General features: G+C 38.8%; 1 protein-coding gene, 1 long non-coding RNA gene and 1 other non-coding gene across 4 annotated transcripts in view; 1 reads left to right on the forward strand and 2 right to left on the reverse strand.

The window, feature by feature from the left end:
* LOC146478871 (uncharacterized) overlaps positions 1–23,101 on the forward strand; it is a 221,721-nt gene that overhangs the window by 77,744 nt on the left and 120,876 nt on the right. The window lies entirely within an intron of this gene.
* The window catches only part of LOC146478881 (DDB1- and CUL4-associated factor 1-like), a 30,594-nt gene continuing 8,207 nt past the window's right edge, over positions 715–23,101 (reverse strand). Inside the window, exons 10-33 of the mRNA XM_085111612.1 lie at positions 22,320–22,499; positions 21,102–21,308; positions 20,043–20,132; positions 19,826–19,905; positions 18,838–18,978; positions 17,477–17,579; positions 16,442–16,706; positions 15,578–15,720; positions 14,890–14,971; positions 14,336–14,535; positions 13,687–13,826; positions 12,937–13,012; positions 12,240–12,301; positions 11,537–11,603; positions 11,345–11,416; positions 11,199–11,258; positions 10,590–10,672; positions 9,663–9,747; positions 6,172–6,402; positions 4,885–4,978; positions 3,648–3,752; positions 3,012–3,085; positions 2,489–2,569; positions 715–2,013 (exon numbers count right to left, since the gene is read on the reverse strand). Of these exons, the coding sequence (XP_084967738.1) occupies positions 1,864–2,013; positions 2,489–2,569; positions 3,012–3,085; positions 3,648–3,752; positions 4,885–4,978; positions 6,172–6,402; positions 9,663–9,747; positions 10,590–10,672; positions 11,199–11,258; positions 11,345–11,416; positions 11,537–11,603; positions 12,240–12,301; positions 12,937–13,012; positions 13,687–13,826; positions 14,336–14,535; positions 14,890–14,971; positions 15,578–15,720; positions 16,442–16,706; positions 17,477–17,579; positions 18,838–18,978; positions 19,826–19,905; positions 20,043–20,132; positions 21,102–21,308; positions 22,320–22,499 (2,871 nt within the window). The 3' untranslated portion in view covers positions 715–1,863. The remainder of the gene's footprint in view (positions 2,014–2,488; positions 2,570–3,011; positions 3,086–3,647; positions 3,753–4,884; positions 4,979–6,171; positions 6,403–9,662; positions 9,748–10,589; positions 10,673–11,198; positions 11,259–11,344; positions 11,417–11,536; positions 11,604–12,239; positions 12,302–12,936; positions 13,013–13,686; positions 13,827–14,335; positions 14,536–14,889; positions 14,972–15,577; positions 15,721–16,441; positions 16,707–17,476; positions 17,580–18,837; positions 18,979–19,825; positions 19,906–20,042; positions 20,133–21,101; positions 21,309–22,319; positions 22,500–23,101) is intronic.
* Trnag-gcc (transfer RNA glycine (anticodon GCC)) lies at positions 4,021–4,093 on the reverse strand. The gene has a single exon. It is a non-coding gene; the product is annotated as a tRNA-Gly (tRNA).

Here is a 23,101-nt window from a genome sequence, read left to right on the forward strand (position 1 = left end):
TTTGGTGGTGGTTTATCTGGTTGCTATTTTACATCAAGATTTTTCCTTTCTTTTTTTTTTCGTCGAATAAGTTTTCCAGCATTAGACAACTGTATAAATAGAACAATTTCAAGATAAATTGCAAAGTTAGTCGCTTGATAAATTTGAATTTACATGAAAATCACTTGCATCCTTTGCAAGCGTGTACGGGGCAAAGAGAGAGAAACGAACATTTTGTTTTATTAACAAAGAGTATAAGTTAATTTGGCTACCAAAGAAAGATTCCATAACTAACGCTCGAATCGCCAGCTCTCTAAGTTTAAAAAATATCCTTTGCTCTGCGAAAATTTAAAAGGGTTCGACTAATTCTTTAGTTTATTTGTCTTGCTTCTTGTGAAAATAACATTTAGCTTGACAGCGGTAGAACAGTCTTCCTTTTCTCAACGTTTTAGAAATTAATTTGGTTAAATATAGTAATATTGTAATAAGCTGGACAGAACTCAGAAATCGGAAGTCGGAAATCTGAAGACTTATCAATCCCGAAATCTTCAGTCCGAAGTCCGAAGTCGAAGTCGAAGTCTGAAGTCTGGAAGGCCAAAATCTCGAAATTACTATATCCTATAAAAAGAAAGTAATCTCGTACAATGTAGTGCAACTCACGGTTGCCATATGCAGGTGTATAAGGTACACACTCAGGGAAGGCGAGGGAAGGAAACGGAGAGAGAAACACGCAAATCAGAGTTTTATGGTTTGTTCCGTTTATTTTGAATTCTAAAACACCAGCAGATTTCAGCCGAGGTAATAAAATATATCTTTGTAAAGAATGTTAGGTCAAGAAAACTACCATTGATATCTGTTCTGAATGCAATATACAATGGACTGGAAGAAAGCTGTCTTCTTAAGGGAAGGAGTTCTTTAGCGCAGGTTCGTCACCGTTGTGAGACTATAAGTAAAAATCAAAATTGCCTATAGAATCGTTCTCAGAGGGAGACTTAGCGTATAGACTTTCCTATAAGACAAGCCAAACACCGTCTCTGTATGAATTGTGTTTTGTACTTCGGTTTTTCACTAGTTTTTCATAAGTATAAGTTTCGACAAAAGATTTCGTCCGTTGCGTGACATTTGGATGAAGACTATTGAAAGAAATCGGAATACTGCAGAATTTAAGGGCCAAAAATGTAAATTTGGCACCACATTTTTGTGGCATTACCCTTTTCCACTGGATTACGCAGTTATATGCTTGTCTTGTTGAATTGAAGTTTGTGACTGCGGTTCCTCAAGCTTAAGCTTTTGTCAGTTGCTAAGAACAACTTGAACTTTGCACTTGATCTCGTTCTGAAGACGAGGCTAAGGCAACAAATCGAGATCAGATGGCTACAATGCGGGTCAAAATACCCCATTTCCGAGTTGCTGTGAACCTCATTATGAGAGCGAGGCTAAGTGCAAATCTTTTCATTTGAACATTAGTTTTGTTTGCATGTGAATGAAAACTAATTTTCATAATAAAAACTTTGCACTTAATCTCGCTTTCATAATGAGGTTCAAAGCAACTCGGACATGGCCTATTCCTTGGGACACTATGCAAATGCTCGCGGAAAAGAGACACATTTGTAATGCGGTCGTATATTTACGGCCTCAAGGCCCTATTCCCAACTGGGAAGAAAGACGACGACGATGATGATGATGTATATTTACTCCCAGGATCAATCTTTTTGGTCTTCTTATCCTGTACACAAGAACGTTTCCTCCCCCCCCCCCAATGAACATTACATTGGATGTCGTGGGGAGGGGGCGAGGGAGTGAAAAAAAGTTAGGTGCTAAGTTATAGAATGTGTTCCAAGACTCCTAGCCCGCATTTTCGGTCCTAGTCTCCGCTCCACTCATTTAAAACACCATCGTGTCGCTATCATCGTCGGAGTCATCACCATCGCCTGAAAGCACGATCTCTATGTCGTCATCATCGTCATCATCTTCTTCGTCATCGTCATCGTCATCATCACCGTCATCGTCTTCGTCGCCACCTTCGTCTGATTCCTGCAAGAAACGATGTTTTAGTGAGGTTTCGACGCTAACAGCCAGATTGTCTTGTTGTGGCATCTCGTCATCGGATTCCTCCCGGATAATCGAACCATATCTATCAACTGGTCTTCCTTGAATTAAGGACATGCTTCAATTCTCAACCTAGAGTTTATATTATACATGTATTCGTGTATGATTCTACGCAAGAAATTATGGCGCGATAAGATGTCGACAATTTTCCCTCACTCGCTATTGTTCTTACCAATGTCCCGGATGAAAACAACAACAATCGCCCGCAAAGCACACTGGTTGAGAGGGACCCTTTAAGCATTATTCGAGCGTTTTAGTGGCGTTTTTAAAAAAAAAAAATTCCCAAAAATTTTTTTTGAGGAAAAAAATATAAATATTTTAAAGAAAAAATGACAACTGAAACTCGATAAACATTTTTTTAACTAAAACGCCAAGCATCAAAGCCAGACTCCTGCCTTACCTGTTCGTCCTCGTCATCAGCCCCCCTCATTCTTCCAACCTCGTACACTCGACACACGCTCTCATCCGTGCTGGCCTGGTTCTGAGGACAAAGACAGTGAACGTTTTGAACAAAATTCAGCAAAAATAGACTCATAAATGGCAAAGGTCGTTATAGATATTATCCACTTCACAAATCAATCACCTTGTAAAGGAAATGTATCGTAAACCAAACTAATTCCAGGGCTGACACTACGGCAAAGGGCTTATTTATTTTGACCCTGCAATCAGCTTGGTTTATTTACACGTAAAGTGACTTCTGGTACTTGCATCTCTGCTACAAGAGATCCGGCAACGGAACGTATTCAGAACAGTTTATTTTGCGTCGTGTGGTCCCCTGCATCAAAACGTTTCCTAAATGCATCGTCTTTCATCCAATTAAGACAATAACCAAACTGAATACCGGTTGTATCTTTCCCGCTCTTCGAATCAATCCACTGTACTGTGCCACTAATTCTAAACAACTCTAAGTTTAGTAAGCATACCTCAATAACAGCCACGAAGCTGTCTGTGACATCTGTGCACAAGTCAAATATTGTTTTCTTCACGTCGATTGTCGCTGATGAAAAAAATGGTCACCGTTAAAATTTTTTGAAATTACCCGTTCAGGAGTTCAAATGGAGACTAGGGACGAGTTTTAAATTTTCATTTAACCAGTAATTGCGGTCCATCACAAGAAAGATCACATTAAAATTACTCAGTTTACCAAGTTTGAGGTTCTGCCGTTAGATTGCAACCACGTAGAAGGCTTTCAAAAATCGGAAAAATTAGAGCCTTTGCATGGATTTGGGGAACGCCATCTCAGAATTAAAGACAATTGGATTAAATTTGGGCGACATTTGACAGGTCACAGCCTGGTTACTACACAATGAAACATTACCATACTTGGTAAATTTAGTAATTTTTTGGCGATGGGCTTTTGGCTTTCTTCATATGACGAAAATTTGAACAATGAGTAAACTAGAGCTCAGTCCCTTTAGGAACGGGCAATGTAATTTTCTTCACGTAACAAGATAAATGTGTACAATTCGAAACACATGTTAAGCATCAAGAGAACATTCCCCTTTTAATACGAGGTACTTTAGGTAAGTCACAAATTTTAGAAAATGTTGCATACTTACCAATCGGTTGATAGTCTGTTGCATCAAACGTCCTGAAAGATGATTCGTACGGTCCAAGCAATCTGCTAGCCAGCGGTATTATCACTGAATCCGGCTGGTGCTTTACTATCGGAGGAAATAAACCAAATGATTATATTTACGCGCAGACATGTACGAATAGAACTTTGGACGCTCAAGCGATCTTAGAGTCCACTATAAACAAGATATACTGACTAACGTGCACACTAGGTTTTTTTTTTAATTTATTTGTTTATGAATGTAAATATATGAAACATATATTTTGAACTGCGGATGAAAGATCAAATAGGAGAAAGATCCTCGCAGTTAGTACGCAACTTTAAGCAGTTGCGAAAAGAAAGACTGAAAAAAATTCAGGCTTGAACGGGATTTGAACCCATGACCTCTGCGATGGCGATGCAGTGCTCTACCAACTGAGCTACGAAGCCAACTGGGAGAATCTGATTTAGCTAATAAGAAGCTAGTTTAAACAGAGTCCTGATTAAATAACAAATAGACTCTAGGGTAAAACCCAATACAACAGATCACACTACAACAGTACTGTTAAATAGATCATTCAAAAGGTCAAAGAAACTGAGTTCACTGGCGCTTGAAAAATTGCTTCGCAAGTGACTTAAACTTGTTGAGGTCATATACTAATCTTATTTCAGAGGGTAGCGAATTATAAGCATTCGCACCATTGATCCTAAAACTGCCCTGGTATTTGGTAGTTCTGGCTAAGGGCGGTCGCAATAGATCTCGTTGTCTGGTTTGATAGGCGTGGATTTGGTGGGCATGTTTAAATTCACTCAGTACTTGAAGCAACTCTAGTCTACAGCAGTATAATTATGAAGGATCACACAATACAGAGAGTAAAGGACTTTCCAATGGTTTTGAAACGAAATATTTAACAATTATCCTGCAGAATATCGCACGGAGTATCGCCTGATACTTAGCCGACAAGGCCGTAGGCATAGTTGGCTAAAATCAGGGGATGTTCCGCAAGATTGAGCAGGATAATTGTTTTATTATTCAACACATATTCAACACATTGATAACAAAGCAGGGTTTTATTGCAGAAAAGCTGGATTCGATCTTCATTTTGCCATTTTTCTTCCCAACAGACGAGACTACGTATGTCGCAGTATATCTGTTGTCCACGGACGACGAATATTGAGTGCACTATGACCATATTTGGGCAGTGTTACGACGTGTTGAAAAATATAGCGTGATAACTAACCTCCATACATGACGTCACCGTTGTCGTTGAAAATCACGTGACACTGATCAAGTGACGGACAGGTGTCTAACAAATGAAATGAGCGGAGGTCCCACTAGTGCTCGAATTAAGGATTGACAAACAAGGTTTATTTAAGTGTAAATTCTGCTACGTAGTTGGGGTTTCAAGTATAAACAGGGTACTGCAAGGTGCTGAGAAGGTAAAACGAAATCTTTATGTAGCATTTTATAAGACCTGCATGCGTAAAACTAGTACTTACTTTTCTTTTCTTTAGATTATTTCCACTAGATGTCATAGTATTTATGCATTTTTTGTTGAGATATTTTTTGCTGTAACAAGAAATCCTTAAGGTTACCTTTTTACGCTTTGCCGCCAGATAGTTTTCTATGATGCAATATATTGTTGCTGTTTTTGATGGTGAATAAACTTTCTGACTTCACTTGCTTTTATGTTTCTGTGACAATAACAAAACAAGTTTTTTTTCCAGAATCTTTGCACTTATTGGCTTATTTGTGAAGGGGAGCAGGGATGGCGCGGTGGTGAGAACACTCGCCGCCCACCAATGTGGCCCGGGTTCGATTCCCGGAATCGGCGTCATATGTGGGTTGAGTTTGTTGTTGGTTCTCGTCTTTGCTCCGAGAGGTTTTTGTCCGGGTACTCCGGTTTTCCCCTCTCCTCAAAAACCAACACTTCTAAATTCCAATTCGATTTGGAAAGTGTCCCCAATTTAATTAGTGCTCTGTGCTAAAGACATTGACACTTGAATAAAGTGCTTCATCATTTAATACTTCTAAAATGTTCATTGAGCTTTACACCTGTATTACGCCTTTGTATAATCGTCTTTCATGAAAGCTGCAAACCCTTTTCAGCAAATCACAACTAAATGCATTACATAATTGCCCGTTCCGAACTTCATAAAGGGACTGGTCCCTAGTTTACACAATGTTCAGATTGCGTCACATGAAGAAGTGAACCCCATCGCGAGAAAGATCACATAAAAGTTAGTAAGTTTACCAAGTTTGGTTACGTTTCATTGCGTAGTATCCAGGTTTTGACCTGTCAAAGGTCGCCCAAATTCCACACAAATGTCTCAAATTTTTCCGATTTCTGAAAGCCTTCTACGTGGTTGCAATCTAACGACAGAACCTCAAACTTGGTAAACTGACTAATTTTAATGTGATATTTCTTGTGATGGACTCCAATTTCTTATTAAACGAAAATTTAAAAAACTCGTCCCCAGTTTCCGTTTGAACTCCGGAACGGGCAGTAAAAACGTTCAAAGGATACAATTTCTGAGTTAATGATGATCTCCAGTCCCGATGGATGAAACACACCGCTGACAAAGTTGTTAAACTTGTCAAACTTGTGTATAACTCGATTTCCTTTGACATCCCATAGTACTCCATCGTTGAGTACCAAGTCGTCCGTGGGGTTGAAGGTGGCGAGATTTTTGGAATAGTTGCAGCTGTTAGGGTCGTTTAACGTTAGAATTCTGTGACCGGTTGCTGTGTCGTATATCTGAGATTAGAGAAAACACAATGAGTTGGCAAATGAATTTTATTCAGCTGTAGTAGTAGCTTTTTTTTATTTTAAATTATTTCTACTCGAGCTCTAGTTTATTGAAAACCATACAAAAGCATAAAACACAAAGTGTGTTGATGACGGTTGATGATGATTAGTGTATTGATGACGGTTGTTTAAAAATGGTAATTGAACTGAGTGGAGCGCAATTTGGTCTGAAATTCACAAGTATGATTTCCGACCAAAATTCCACGACATGAAGTTTAATAACTACTTTATTACACCCATTTTGAAATCACAGTTTTTTTGTGTCAATATTTATATTTATTTATCCATTCCAGGGAACTCGGTTTTTAAGTGGTTATTATTTCATTTTCATTTTGATGGGCTGAAAAAAGGATGCGATTTAGAGCAAAAAATAGTGCGATTCATGAATAAAGAAAATCGCACTGTTGAGAGCCAATCAGATTGCAAGGATCACCAATGATTTCAAAGTGTGTGTAATAATAAGAAAAAACAAACAAACAAAACAAATAAGCAACAAAAACAACAACAACCACGAAACCAACACGGCAAAAACCAAAAATACGCTCTTTCCACACGAATGAATTTTCAATATTTAAAGGTCAATAGCTCAAAGACAGAGGGAATGTGGCTGGGATCGCTGAAAGGAAATGAAATGAAGCCGCTCGGAATCAAATGGCCGAGTGATCCAATAAAAGCCCTTGGAGTCTTCTTTTCATATGATAAAAAACTTCTCTTTCAAAAAAACTTCTCAGAAAGGCTTGACAAGATAAAAAAATTAATAAATATCTGGTCCTCCAGGGGGTTATCCCTTTACGGGAAGGTTACTATTATCAAAACTCTCCTCTTGCCGAAAGTTGTTTACATATCTTCTTTGCTACCTACCCCTGAACATATAGTGAAAGAATTAAACTATTTGATATACAATTTCCTATGGAAAGGTAAAGACAAAGTAACTAGAGTATCTGCAATAAATAATTATGAGGGAGGTGGCCTCAAAATGGTTGATATTGAAAGCATGATCAAATCTCTCCGCCTCTCCTGGCTGAAAAGAATCTTTGGTGATAATTCAGGCGTATGGAAAAGCTATTTAGAATATCTTCTAAAAGAAACAGGTGGTCTGGTTCTTTTTAATTGCAATTATAATATTAAAGACTTAAATATTAATTCTCAATTCTATGCAGAGTTATTGAAATGGTGGTCTGAGTTTCGCAAAGACAATGCAAATGATACTAACTGGCATTACTTTATCTGGAATAATCAAGAAATACGAATAAACAATAAACCAGTTTTCTATAAAAGGTACTTCAATAATGGAATTCGAACTGTGGGGGACTTACGCTTTGATCTTAATAATATCGACTCTTTGGTGATAATTCAGGCGTATGGAAAAGCTATTTAGAATATCTTCTAAAAGAAACAGGTGGTCTGGTTCTTTTTAATTGCAATTATAATATTAAAGACTTAAATATTAATTCTCAATTCTATGCAGAGTTATTGAAATGGTGGTCTGAGTTTCGCAAAGACAATGCAAATGATACTAACTGGCATTACTTTATCTGGAATAATCAAGAAATACGAATAAACAATAAACCAGTTTTCTATAAAAGGTACTTCAATAATGGAATTCGAACTGTGGGGGACTTACGCTTTGATCTTAATAATATCGACTCTTATGAATTACAGGCAAAATACATAGAGAAGACGAATTTTCTGGAATGGACTGGTCTACGCCACTCCATACCGCTCAATTTAAGAAATGCTAATTATAAACCGGATCCCATAGTCCTAAATCCATCCTTCAAAACTGACAGTGGTCTTTTCGATGTAACTAAAAAGAAATCTAAAGATTACTATTCCCTTTTTGTCCGTAAAAAGGCACGCTTCCCTAATCATGCGCAAAAACTAAAGTGTGAATTTAATTTATCTGACGAGGCGTTGAAAAAAGCTTTCTGTCTTCCCCATTCGGTTGCTTTTGAGCCATACGTTCAGGCCTTTCAGTTTAAGGTATTAAACTCTATACTTTACACTAATTCAAAATTACATAAAATCGGCTATATTTCAGACAATCTGTGCACTTTTTGCAAACTGGAATCAGAAACTATACAGCATCTCTTTTATAATTGTTCTTACTCAATTACTTTTTGGAAAGACTTTGAATTATATTACTTATCCCGGACAAAACAACAAATACATCTTGAGTTGAGAGATATTTTAATCGGTGTTCTAACACCAGAATGCCCCTTACTAAATTACCTGTTACTTATAGGAAAAATTTATTTATGGGGGTGTAGAAGAAATAACGAACTTCCGAATATAGGTGGTTACAAATTTAAAGTATCGTTAAAGTATGACACAGAGAAATTTATTTGTACGAAAAATAATACATTAGACATATTTAAAAAGAAATGGACAATACTTAGACCTATTTAATATATATATGACTTGTACGGGTGTGACTTTGAATTTTTTGTGAGTGAGTGCATGAGAGCATGAGATGAGTGAGTGAGTGTTGTGAATGGTGTCTTAGCGGGCCAGCGAGTGAGTAAGCTAATTGTAATATTGTACAAAGTGTAAGTGCCTAAGTACTGTCTAGTTTATTATTGTATGTAACTGTATGTTTTCTTGCAAATAAAAATTAAAAAAAAAAAAAAAAAAAAAAAAAAAAAAGAATTTTCAATATGGATAAGGGAGTTACTTTCTTAAGAAACTGTGGTGATTCGTCGGTGGGGAGTAGAAATGAACGTTTGGTTTATCAACAGAATTGATAACTTAAAGTAATTTGGCCACTGTAAAGAGATTTGTGTGCTGGCGTTTTGAGCGTTAGCCCTTCGTCAGAGCGAATCTCTTTACGGTGGCCAATTCACCTTTACTTATCAACTCTACTGATAAACCAAACATTTGAATTTTCAACTGTCTGTTTCCATTGGGCTGAAATGTAGCTAAATATTTCCGTCTAAACTTGCCAAAAGGTGCAACTCGTATCGTTTCAACTTGGCAATACATACTAAATGCATAAATTCTTATATATAAAATTTTCATGTACTTTCCTGATAGTCTTGAGAAACGGAAAAGGCTTCAGGGTTTTCATCAGTGTCCGAATTCCTTTGTCCACATTCAAACGACACGTTTTCGTTCGAGAAAAGTTATCAAAACAAATTAATGTGGACGCGAACTTGGCAGGTGAAACTTGCTTGAGTATACGTTATGTTGAAGACTCCAAATTCACTTACATGAGCGGTCGTGTCGTACGTTCCAATTATTCTATCTTCTGATAAATTACTAAACTTCACCCATGTGTCTTCACTAAATGAATGTCTGTACAAGAAAAAAAAAGAAAAGCATTAACGTCAAGGATCAATAAACCCTTTTCGCACGGGCAAGCCTCGGCCAGACGCGAATTTAGTGCGAGGCTTGCCATGCAAAAACAAAGCATTTTGTTCGCGGGACTCAACATGGCCGCCGTGTGATAAAGGTCTATGAAACGCTATCCTTTTACAGCCACAAAAATTGACCAATCAAACAAAGTGAAAATGGCGCAATCAACCAATCGAAACATACTTACGGCGTCACGTGAGGAAAACATGCAACCGGTAAAAGAGCGCGGGAAAATGTATAACCGGTGCCATGGATGGCAAAACAGTCAAGCGAATAACACACGGTTCAACATCGTTCAACTTTTGTTGATCAACAAATGTTGAGCACTGTTGCGACTTGTTGACTTGTTGCGGCAACTTGTTGAACGGAATAGAGCCAAGCTCTATTTTTGTTCAACAACTTTCGAAATGTTGAACGGCATATTTCAACGTTCAACATCACATGATACACTGTTCAACATTTGTTGCTCAACAAATATTAAACCGTGTATTCAGCGGCAGACGCGGGAGAGAAACGTGAGAGAGGTGCCAAGCGCGGGAAAACTTGTAAACCGGTGTCAAGCGCGGGAAAACATGGAGCTGGTACCAAGCTAGACTTTCTCAAAGTTTTCTCAAAGTCAGTTTTCGTGGCAGTCGACTTCGTCGCTCGCCTCGCGACCTCGTCGCTTACTCTTTTGGTGCATAAGAAGGCGACTTGTGGCAAGTCGAGTACCAAGCGTGCGAGAGAACATTAAGTACATGAGCACAATCCAAATGGTTTTGAGTTTACACTTTCAAACTTACTTCATTTCGAAAAAGTCACCAAAAGTCCAAAGAGCGGATGGCGGCAGAGCGGACGATGACGAGGTTAACAGAAGTTCACGGTCCTGAAATAACAAACAAGAGGCTATTATACTCTATGAAAGAAATACCTCTGTCAAAAATAGGACGCCAAGAGAGGATATTTGAAAAAATCGTGCAAAACTGGGAGCCCTGTAAAACGTTTGCGATTTTCGATGAGGCTCGTGGAGAACAACGGGACGACACAAAACAGAGCTTCTTCTATTGTCACAACTGTCAATACTATACAAAGCAAATACCTTGACACGTTCGTTTGCGCGGATAAATTTTCAAAGGTTTACGTTTTGCAAACATTTCGCAAAGCACAAAAATAAAGCAAACGTAACAGACGAAAAGTTTACTTAAAACAACAACAGTTTTGATTCTTGAAAACATGTTTTGACAGCTCTTATGTCATCTTAAACTTTTGACCTGCCTACTTCTATCCAAATGACGAAAAAGATTAAAAAACAAGAAAAAATAAGTAAAAACAAAACGCAGAAATTAAAGCGCAATAGAGTAATCACGGTTATTGAACTGGCAAATCAAACTTTAAATTAAATATCTTCTCACCTTCGAGCATTGGCACATGGAAATGGCTCTGTCAGGACTGCAGAGGTATGAAGCTTCTTCCTAAAGATACAGAGGAAAAAATGAAAGCGTATTTAAACACAGAACGAGGTGAAAGAATGTTGAAAGTGTGATCTTTTTCATTTTACCTGACCAGTGATTAAGTTGTATTCCTTGAGCTCACCCATTTGCGTGCCGAGTAAAATTGTCTTTCCATCAGGCTGAAAAATAAAATAACAAGCGTATGAGCATATTGATACCCTGTTGAGTGTTGATCTAAAGACTGGATCTCGTTCAGTTTAGGTATGAACAAGAGTTAAGCATTGAAATCATGAACATACCGCAAATGAAGCACAGGTAAAAAGACTGTTATCCTCGGTGTCTCGAATGGCTCGGAGAGGTTTAAACCTAACAGAGAAAGAAACGAAATGGTTAAAAGTTAATGCAAAATCACACTGGTGGTATGTGATCTACGTTCACAGAGGCTGAGGCTTGTCTTTTGTATCAGACGATTTGAGGAAGAATCAGATGTTGATCATATTCGGTCAATGTCTATTAACTTAGCCTGTTCCAAAGACATCAAGACAATGGGATGGGCGACAAAAAGGAAAGCGGGAATGCGTTTTCTTTTTGTGTCTGTGCTATCGTTTCTTTTATATGACAGCCTGAAAAGACTATCCCCAACTAAACAAAGAAATCGAGCGATTTCCATAATTCATACACAGCAAACTGAGAGCTGTTGTGGCATCTCCAGGGGAGAGGACTGCGGCAACGAATATTAATTAAAGAAATTGCGCCCGGGAACCGAGTTTTTTTTAACAATGTAATTTTTTGCACATTCTCTTTGTACCCTCACTTGTCTTATTCATAGGCAAGTCTAAACCTGCAAACTAGGACTCTTCTGGTGTTCGTGGAAGATTTCTCCACCACTCCCCCCTCCCCAAACCCTTCCTCCATTATGTGGTTTTGAAGTGAGATATTTTATTTCACTAGAGACCATATTCCAGACATATAATAATTGCTTGTCGTTTCCACATTACCTACCTGCCATACACAAAACGTCGATTTAATCTTGCACCATAAAAACCTCCATGACGAGGTATAACCTGAGGAGAAGGTAGTAATGCTGTATAAGCTTATCACAATGCATTTTATTCTGTTTTCGATTTCAGAAAGAGAAAAGGCTTCTATTTTTTGTTTTTAAGAATCAAGCGAATTACATTGAGCTCTCACCATTACGTGTTACCCCAGCAAAATGAAGACTGCTGTTACTATCCATATGATGCATGGAAAATCTGTCGTCGGGCTTTGTTACCTTCGCTATCGAAGCCAATATTCGATGATTTCACATTGTTTATTTTCCTAACGAAGACTACACAGGTACCTATACAAAGCACAACCACTTCGGCAAGTGCACAGCCAAAGCAACACGAACCAATCAGAACTCGAAAAAATACGTGTAACCGGCGTCAAGCGCTGGAAAACGAGAGCGACCAAGTCACGATTTGTTGTGGTTTGAATTCTGATTAAGCACTTTTTCAACCAATCACAGTAAAAAACAGCAAAAATATAGCAAGCGCGGATTATCTTTGTCACTCAATTGGAAAGCGCTCCAATAGGTTTTTTGCACTCATTAGACTGTGCCCTTAAGTAGTTCAGCCAAGATTCATCACAGCCACTTACAATTAATACTCATTATGTTAGAAGAGCCTACACGACTACGTTGCCATAGTTTGCTTACCTCCCTTCTTTTTAACCGTGTAGTTATGTTTGTCGGAGCGTAATATCTATACTTTGGTTCGGGGCATTTGTGTGGTCTGGAAAAGAAAGACAGGCGAACAAATAAATAAAGACAGATTAGAGGTTCCAGAGTTAGAGAAAACACCACGCGTTGGAAGAAAATTGGCATTCAATTTCTGGGGGGTTTTCTGCGGCAAAGAGTCAGAACGGACAGAATCACTCATTATAAAAACTTGCCACTGGTACCAAGCACGGGAACACATGTAGTTGTCGCTCAGTGGGGGTAAAATGTGTAACTGGTGCCAACGCAGTAAAATATGTTTAACCAGTGTGAAGTGCGGGAGAAGATGTAACCGGTGCCAAGCGCGGGAAAACATGTAACAAGGCTTTTGCACATTATACTTTTGATTCCCCACTAAAATGCTCCAACTTAATGCTCCTTTTTGCCGCTAAAATGCTCGGATACGGAGGCATTACACATCTGCTTATTTTATTAATTATTGTCATTAATTAATTCAACGGGGTGTAAACTGACTCCTGCAACAATAAATCAATGATTTATTACTGATTTCAACAACAAACACAATGCAACACAACAAAAATAAAGTCATTCAACCTTGGCTTCTTGGCGTTTCATTTTAAAAACTGTTTATCGAGTTTCAGTTGTTATTTTATAAACAAATATTTCTATTTTTCGCATTGCACAAGATGTACGAGTAGTTATTTTCCAACAAGATCAGTTTCCACTCACCGAAGTAACGAGAATGGCGGACCGGCTGACACTGGGTTGTTGCAGTGAGCATGCTGCTCACGGAGATACCGCGTTACAATTAAGTCCAGTGTTGGGGGAGACGGCGGGCGCGTGACCCGAGAAACGTCAGGAAGAAGACGCTGAGAAATTAAGAAAACTTGTTTAGCTCATCGTTAAAGAAAGCTGTTAAAAAATAAATCAATAACTAACACTTGTATTATGTTAAGACTCCTGAGCTAAATTTTAAGATTTGGTTGCACTAATTTTAAAAATGCATTTATGTAGGCTTTTCCGACGTCTGCGAAAACCCTGCTAAAAATAGAGACATTTGGAAACAGCATGATGATCAGATGTTTTAATCTAGTTTGGAGTTTCCGTCGACACGAAAAGATCCAAAATGGAGGTATCAAAAAACGTTCTTGCAAAGTGGCAGTCCAACCCTCTGCCAATATTTCCACCTCAATTCTAGCTCCGCTTCGTAGTCACCAGTCTCCTACTTCAATTCTTTGCCAGTTTGCTCAAGCTGATAGGCGAATGACCTTGAGGAGTTCAAGTTCACCACGCAAAGCCACCTCAAGCGTTCCTCCCTTGATTACTAAAAAAGATGCTACGAAAGGAAGTCCTTGTAAGGACCACCTGTCCTATTTACCTTTCCTGTTGGTGTTCCTGGGTCACTGAATCTGTAGCGAGACGAGGATGGAGTCCCTGGTGTGCTGATGGATGGGGACGCTGTGGCCGTATGGTTAAACCGAACCTTCCTGTTTGTAGGTGTAGATAGCGGAGTTACGTCTGGCTTAGAGTCTGGTAAACTTGCTTCTCTTTTTAAGACTTGCGCTGTGTCAAGGAGACCTAATTACAAAGATAAACACGAAATAAAGTCGAGAACTGCAAGGGTGTTAACCTCTCTTTTAAAATGCTTTTTGGGGGAGCAGGGATGGCGCGGTGGTGAGAGCAGTCGCCTCCCATCAATGTACCCCGGGTTCGATTCCCGGACTCGGCGTCATATGTGGGTTGAGTTTGTTGTTGGTTCTCGTCCTTGCTCCGAGAGGTTTTTCTCTGACCGGTTACTCCGGTTTTCTCCTGTCCTCAAAAACAACACTTGTAAATTCCAATTTGACCTGGAGAGGTTCTTAGTTAGTACTCTGCGCCAAATACATTGAAACTTAAATGAAGTGATTTATTTATTTTATTTTTAACGCAAACCTTGAGAAGTGAGATGACTGTAGATTAGTTGCAGTAGTTCCTTTTCGGGGTATGAAATGTGCGTTTGAGCAACAACATCGGCCTGAAAAAAAGACAAAATTCAAATTCAAAGTGTGACCATTCAAATAAAAGCTACTGAGCAATACTTTCCTGTGATGCTGTTTATTATGCTGTTCAAGGTGGTTCTAACTTTTGAGTCTGTGGATGAAATCCTAAAGTGTGACCATTCAAACGAAAGCTACTGTGCAGTACTTTCCTGTGGTGCTGTTTATTTTGCTATTCAAAGTGGTTCTACTTTTGATGGAATCCTTAATTGTGACCATTCAAATGAAAGCTACTGAGCAGTACTTTCCTGTGGTGCTGTTTATTTTGCTGTTCAAGGTTGGTCTACTTTTGAGTCTGCGGGTAAAATCCAAAATGTGACCATTCAAATGAAAGCTACTGAGCAGTACTTTCCTGTGGTGCTATTTATTATACTGTGTAAGGTGGTCCTAATTCATCATGGGAAATCTTTTATCCCAATTTTTCTATTTATTAAATAGGTTTTTAATTGAAATCTGTGTCTAAAAATGTCATGCTAACCGCGAGGCGCGGTCTCCCTCCCTCGCGCGCTCCACTCTCCCTCGCGCCCTATATTCCTAATGCGCCTGCAACGCAGTCTACGAGTTGTCCTATGCAGCTGCAGTACCTTGGTAATCCTGGATAGAGACGGTACAGCAGTTGAAGTATCCAGTGCTTTGCCAGTGACTCTCTCCAACAGTTCCGCTGCATACTTACAGAACAGGGCGTGGTCAGACGCGTTATCTTCAATTACTGGTTCCCGCATCAGGACTAAACAAAGGAAAAAAACCAGTAGTAAATAAAGACAATAAAACGTTTAACGCCGCACGATGAATTCGCTTGACAAAGATTTCTCTACCACATAAACGACTGTTACACAGGCGATTTGTGATGTAGGCTACCATCAATGTCTGGGCGATTTCATAACAATCTTGATACGACGTGAGCAGACCGTATGCGATCTGTAAACAATACAGCTGTCTTTTGGGTTTCCCTAAGGGATCGTTGATGTGTTCGTTGCTTATATCCCAAGCGCTCCCTTCTTCCTGCCGCAGCAGGGCATTAAAAATCGAAATCAAATTAAAGTAAAATCGAAACGAAAGTCGCTAACAGTTTGCACTGGCGACTTGAAAATGCCTAAAAAAAAAACGCTCCTAAAAATCAAATGTGAAAAATGCCCTTTCCCAACAGCTAGGAACTGTCCATTCGCTTTTCCGCGACAACAAGGAGAAGGATTCCACTAAGTTTTCGAGAAGGAGCCAAATGATTTTACTGGAGGACAAAATCATTGATTACAAAATCTACAAACGAAGCCAGGCAGAATCACGTCCTTACATCAAGCCCTCACTGAAAATCTTCCAAGTATGACCCGATTCTCTAAGCCTGGCGCTCCACAGATCTCTCAAAAGGAGAATTTGGAGGCTGGAGAATGGCAAGTCAATCTAAATTGACAAATGGACAAATTTCAGTCTTTTTTTCTTCTACCCCTTACTTTGAAGCTGTCCACTGTTAAAAAGATGAAGCTTTCCAATGACTTGTCTGATCTTATCGCTTCTTGATAATCCACAAAGCGCTTTACAAGCCAACGCACGGATGCAGTCTGCATCAACAAGAGGAGTTTTCACCATCAACAAGGACAAGAGCACCTTGATACCATTACTGGCGCGAACACAGCCCCACATCTTGGATAGAATGTCATCGCTGCTCTTGAATGCTGGGCGAGATTTTGTTTGGAATTTCGCCACAGCTCCGCTTAACTGCAATAGAAAAGGAGGTGTTCATATCTTGCATAGTAAATTAACCCGTGCAATGAGTGCATTTCCTGCCATTGCGCTGTCCACAGTACATCATACCACAACACTCAAAACGAACCTTAATTCCAAGGTGAAACATAACAGCATAAAATTGTGGAGCTTTAACAACGGCGACGGCAACGAGAACGTGAAAAAAAAAAAACAAAAAAAAAAAAAACAGGCTTTATAACCAAAACAACAACTCTGCACGTGCATTACACCTTTTGGTACATTTCTTTACCGTCACTGTACGACTAGGAAATTAAATTTCTTGATGAGATGTTTTATGGGGGACATAAACACACGACGACAAATTTTTCTTTCTCTTTCTAAACTTGTGTGCGGTCTCCAAGAATTCAACTCCAGTAAATTTCACCTACATTTGACATTTGGAATAAACGTGACGACGTTGGAAAAAAAATAACAACAACAACAACAACAAAAAAAAAATAAATAAATAAATAAATAAATAAATAAATAAATAAACGCGAATTCATTTCAGTTTCCGAAGCCGTTGCCGTCGTCATTGCTAAAGCTCCCTATTGGCTTTTGCAGACATTTTTTGGTACATGCATATCCGATATGTTTCAAACAGCTTTCCGATTGTTTATATTTCCTTCTCTTTCCCTAATTCCTTTCAATCATGACCAACATGCCCTTTTCATTATTCTTTTCACGTATCCCTTGGAGTGACATTCACTACTGCTGTGGCAAGATATATCTTATGGCCTTACCCTGACACGAGGTCCACAAACGCAGTTACAAATGACATGCAGAGCAGCTTTCTGGACTTCAGAGTCACTCAGAAGACTTCCCTCAGCACAACGCAGAAGAAGTCTTAAAAAAACAAAAGAAAGAAAAAAAAAGGAAAGAAAATTAAAATATTGTACAAATAAATTTAGAGAATGGCCCATGGCCATTTGTAGAGCTTAATCAGAGTCTTTTGGTAATTATACTTTCTTCCTTTACTCGTTTTGATTTCAGGGCTAGCTCACACTAATATTGTGACAATTTGTGTTGTAAAATGTCAGATTAACTCGACTATATGGATAGAATCTTTTTGAGTCTAAGGTATTTCTATTCAAAGTGATTATAACTTTAATACGTCTGGACAAAATGACTTTTCAAGTGACACCTGTTTAGCAGGACTTTCCTGTGGTGCAGCTTTTGTGCTGTACAAACTTGGATCAAACTTTCGACTCTGTGAAAGAAATCATTTATATTAAAGCTACTGGGCAGTACTATTTATTTTTTTCAAGTTTGTTATTTGGAGTTAAGTAATGGTAATATGACTGAGTGGGGTACAATCAGGGAGTTCGCATGATTGCCCCTGAATTCTATGACACGGGGTCCAATTACCAATTAATCGTATCAATAACAAAAGTCGAGGTTAGCAAGTCCGAGAAACTCTTTTTAGTGAAAATGTCAGCAATTTATTTAATCAATTTAATTCATTTAAATGCAAGTAATTGACATATGAATGACGTAGGTGTCCAATTACAGCGCGCGGGGAACCAATAGGCCTTATCACGGTTTTCGACGCCATTTTGACGAGTAGGCAAACACGTCTGAAATAGCAGTGTTTGTATGGGAATCCGATGTCAAATAATTTTCATGAAACATCGCTCCTGAAAAATTCATGAATTGGAAACTTTTAGTACTAGAAAAAGGATTTTAAGAAAAAAATTGGAGGGATGTAGCTGTGCTAGAAAGCGTCCAGTCGTGTTTTTAACTTTCCATACATTTGTTTGTATAGCGAACCAGCCGTGAACTGCCACTAAAAATAGTTCGCGGGAAAAAATACAGGGAAATGTATGGAAAGTTCAAAACACGACTGGACGCTTTCTAGCACAGCTACATCCCTCCAATTTTTTTTTCTTAAAATCATTTTACTAGTGCTAAAAGTTTCCAATTCATGAATTTTTCAGAAGCGATGTTTTATGAAAATTATTTGACATCGGATTTCCATACAAACACTGTTATTTCAAGCCTGTTTGCCTTCTCGTCAAAATGGCGTCAAAAACCGTGATAAGGCATATTAGAAACGAGGATTTTGTTAATGGTAGGATTAAAGGAGAAACTGTATTGATCATACTTCATTCCTTTTTGATGCTCTCCTGATGGAAGTTGTACGTCCTCACTCAGTGCTAACTGGGCCTTGGGGCTGACTGTCAGGACAAACAACATTTCCAAAGCCAGGCGAGTCACATCTGCTGCCAAACGGATAGCATCCGCTCTTCAGAGAAACACAAAGGAACACAGATTATTCTCCAGCTGAATTTTAATATATCGAAAGGAGCCTATTCGCTAATGACCAAAAACAAGTCATTAAGGTGGAAATCAAAAATAACCTTTTTATTGTATGAGTAATTTGGGAATTACTAGCTGGGTGCCTGCGGAGGCTTTTTAGTGTATCAATCGGCTTTGGCCAACCACTGCACAACAGTTCTTGCGTCGTTAACGTCTCAATTGTGTGTGTACACTATTTGTACACTATTAGGATTCTGGCGGCAGGTTCCACCATTTTATTGAAACTTGACACAGTTTATTTTATACTTTTTTAGCCAGGGTCAACAAACATTCAAGTCCCCTGTCATCATAGACCTTGAGAATGATGTATTAGTCTAGAAAGTGACACAGGCAAACTCGGTAAAAGAAATTCAGAGTACTCCTATCAGGAGTCGAACCTCAGAGCTTCCGATTATTAGTTCGGATGCTCTACCACTGAGCTACAGGAAACTCGTGTGAGCTAAGGCCATTAAACTAGGTTCATGGGACAAAAAATGTTTTTAATACATCATTCTCATTTGTTCACCATATTACATCACATTTCCTTGCATCATAGACCTTGTTTAATATTCTTTTGTTTACGTTCAATTAGCCTAACTAACCTCGTTCTTGTGTTCAAAAATCAAAAGAATATTTTACCTTGAACGAGGCTGGTGAGACTAACAAAAACATAACGTATTGTTCCAGAAAATATCTGTTGCCCACCCCCACCCCGATGGTTTGTTGGTTCGAACCCTCCCCAAACTCTCAATTTTGTATGGAGAAATTATGTGCTCATCACTACTGAAACGTACCTGTTGCTTGTAACTCCCCAGTCAGATGACAGTGAAATTAACTGAAGCAGCAGCGTAAATCCTTGCAATTTGTTCATCATCTGTGTGGAGTGGAAACACAAAAACATGATGAATAAGAACTCAGAGATATCCAGTTACAGCTTACAGTTCTCTTGGTCACCAAGTGCCGGATAATGGGTGCAAGACAACCCCTAGATTAGTATACCGCACTGATTACCTCAACAGGTTCCCAGCGGAGTGTGGTTGGCGCATGCTCCAATATCAGCTCACAGTTATCCATCATACCACTGTGAGTAAGAGAGGTGGCCTGAAAACACAAAAGCTTATTAGTTCCTAGAAAGACCTATTGTAGATTGTACTGTCTGATGTTCATACCAGAGTTCCTTGTACAGAAAGTTGAGAGCATCCACAAAAGAGCGCTTCGTATTGTATTTCCATCATTAACTTCCCAACTTCCATCGCTATCGGAAAGATGCCATTTACTTTGCGGGGGATGGAAGTCCCCAGTCGTATCCCTCTTTTTCCATTGAAACCGAAATGACCGGAAAATCAACGACGTTCGCTCCACGCCGATTGGGGTGCTTTCCCGCGCTTTTCGAGGACGGTGCCTACTATTGCTACTGCGCATGCGTTCTGCGTATCTTCAGATAGTCCGAGAAAGTCGGATTTCTTAATGACGGTGCCTGCTAAAACAAAGATATTTTTTGCGCAGTTTATAAGTACGCGGGAAAAGTAGATCTTGGCAAGGGTTATTGGGATACGAAAAGAAAATTAGGGATAACCATGCATTTTTCAGAGATAATTAAGCTTCAATTTGGAACAAAATGCCATACACTGTATACACTGTACATACACCGTACTTTAGCGCTTTTTAGAATTATTGTTGCTTGATTATCTCTAAAAAATGCACGGTTACCCCCAATTTTCAATAGCCCTTGTTGAAATCTGCTTTTCCCGCATAGTCATAAACTGCACAAAAATACTTTTAGTAGGCCACGAATATTACAGCTTTTCGATGAAAGTTGAGCGACGTTTTTGTCATTTTATTCTCAGGAGTAAGCCGGTTTCCTTAATCATGAATGAGGAGGGTAGTAAACCTTTCTCTTGGATTTTATTTTAGAAACAGTTTAGTTGAATGAGCTTGTAACATCTGAAAGTGTTAAACGGCATCGAACTAGGGACGAAAGCCCAAACCACTGGCAGCGTTCCAATGTTCCGAACAGTTTTTTCGTCCAAACGATAAGCGCTCCTGTTACTGTTAGTTACTGTAGAATACCTTGTAGGCTGGCACAGGGACTGGTGGTGTACCCCCCTGGTTTCTCGCCATCGATCTCTTCAGTGCATCAGCTCTGATGTGAAGATGAGCATCAAAATATCGGCGGAGAGCCATGCAGGTATGTTTTGCTGTCTGGCGCTTTCCAAACACTTCATCATCACTTAGCAACTCAGCCTCATCTGGGCGGAGAATTGAAAGTGTGCTCAGCTGTGAAAAATATGTGAATTAAATTATGTATAATTTAACTAAAAGCCTAGGCAAATTAGTAAAGAGATTTTGTATCGCGTTTACAGCAAACAACAAACGTGAAATTCGCCGACGTTTTCTTGGAAAAAAAAAATGAGCACGTTGACGAGAATAGTGCAAACTAATTCTGACCTTTGATGTTAACAGATAACTAATCAATTTTACCGAGATAGAGTCCGTTTTCGTGGGGCTCCACTCAGTCGCTCGTCGGTCACTCTTTCGGCGTATAAGGAGATGAATTGAGGCAAGTCTAACTAAGAAACTGAAAACAGCGATCGGCACATGTAGGATTGACACGGTCACATGGTTGTTTCAAAAGCTTATAAATTTGTAACAATCCCTTAATTTCTATCAATATAGCTTGCGAATCCTTTTTTGTCCTGTATATTCACTTATTTGTTTACTACTTATTTAAGTTTTATTTTAGTTGTTGCTGTTGCTATGTAAACTTCGTTAATAATGTCAATTTGTAAACACCAAAATTTATTCACATTTAGTTTAATATAGTCATACCTATCTGCCTCGACTAATAAAGTGTTGTTATTACGGAGCTTAAGCACAGACGTTCGTGAGCCATGGACGGTAACCGGAAGTCGAATTTTTTCCTTTTTGGAGCGTTTTGACATCACGTTTGTAACGTCAAGCCACAGACGTCCAACAAGAGCTTTTCCTGTCCGTTGTAAGGAGCAAAAACACGCCAAAGGAAACATTTGACTTCCAGTTACCGTCCTTGGCTCACGAACGTCTGTGCTTAAGCTCTCTATTGAAAGCACAGATGTCAAGTAAGAATTTATTGGCTAAATGATGAACCTGCAGGTTTTATTGGAATTAAGTTTTTCAGTGTGTTGTATTGCAGGGCATTTTTCTTTGACTGTACAGTGTAGTTTCTGACTCTAAAATCACTATCCCTTCCTCTCTGAAAAAAGTTACTTGTAAAACATTACAAATTATGACAAAGAAGACGTGAATTACCTGGTTGACCAATTTTCGTAAACCATCATTGCTATCAAACAGTTCCAAGACAGCTCGGAATGAACACGTGAGTGAGAAGAAAAGAGTGGCGTGACATCTGCCCGAGTCATGCGAGCATTCTAGAAGCCACAATGCATACTTCACCATGTCACTCAACACAGGGTGGGGTAAGAGGGAAACCTGAAAGAAGAAACAACAACATAAATATTCAATGGAAATTAAATATTAAAGACAAAGGAAAATGAATGCTATTCCAGATCAACTGCAAGAAGAAAGAAAGCAATAAGAAACAAGGTCTGTATTAATTTAAGGGGTGATGTCACCTATTTTTTAGTGTCACTTTGAGTAGCCAAAAATACATTTGCGTACTTTTGTATAAGGAAACGTCAATTAAAGAATGGTTCAGTTTTGTTAACAATTACCCTACTAGTGCACAGAAACTAGAATTAATTATGTTTGGCTGCATATGGCTACGATGGAAATGGATTGAAACTCACAAATGGTCAATTTTTTTAAGTTCTTCTAGTGTACAATCGGTGATTGTTTTTTTTTTATCCAACTGCATTTTTATTGAGGGATTGACTGCAACACAAAAGGAATAAACTACATTGTTATATACCTAGACTTTCACTCAACAAAACAAGCACTGTGATTGGTTGATTCTTGGTCACGTGCCCCTGATCAAATACAAAATGTATCCCGACCAGGATACAATTCCCGCAGTTGTTGCCCTCTCAGTTGTTTGTTTGTTTTGCTGTGGTTGTTTAAGGAAAAGTCTAAAT

Source organism: Pavona decussata, unplaced genomic scaffold (assembly GCF_977016875.1).
Source record: "Pavona decussata unplaced genomic scaffold, jaPavDecu1.1 SCAFFOLD_62, whole genome shotgun sequence".
Classification (NCBI taxonomy): Eukaryota; Metazoa; Cnidaria; class Anthozoa; order Scleractinia; family Agariciidae; genus Pavona; species Pavona decussata.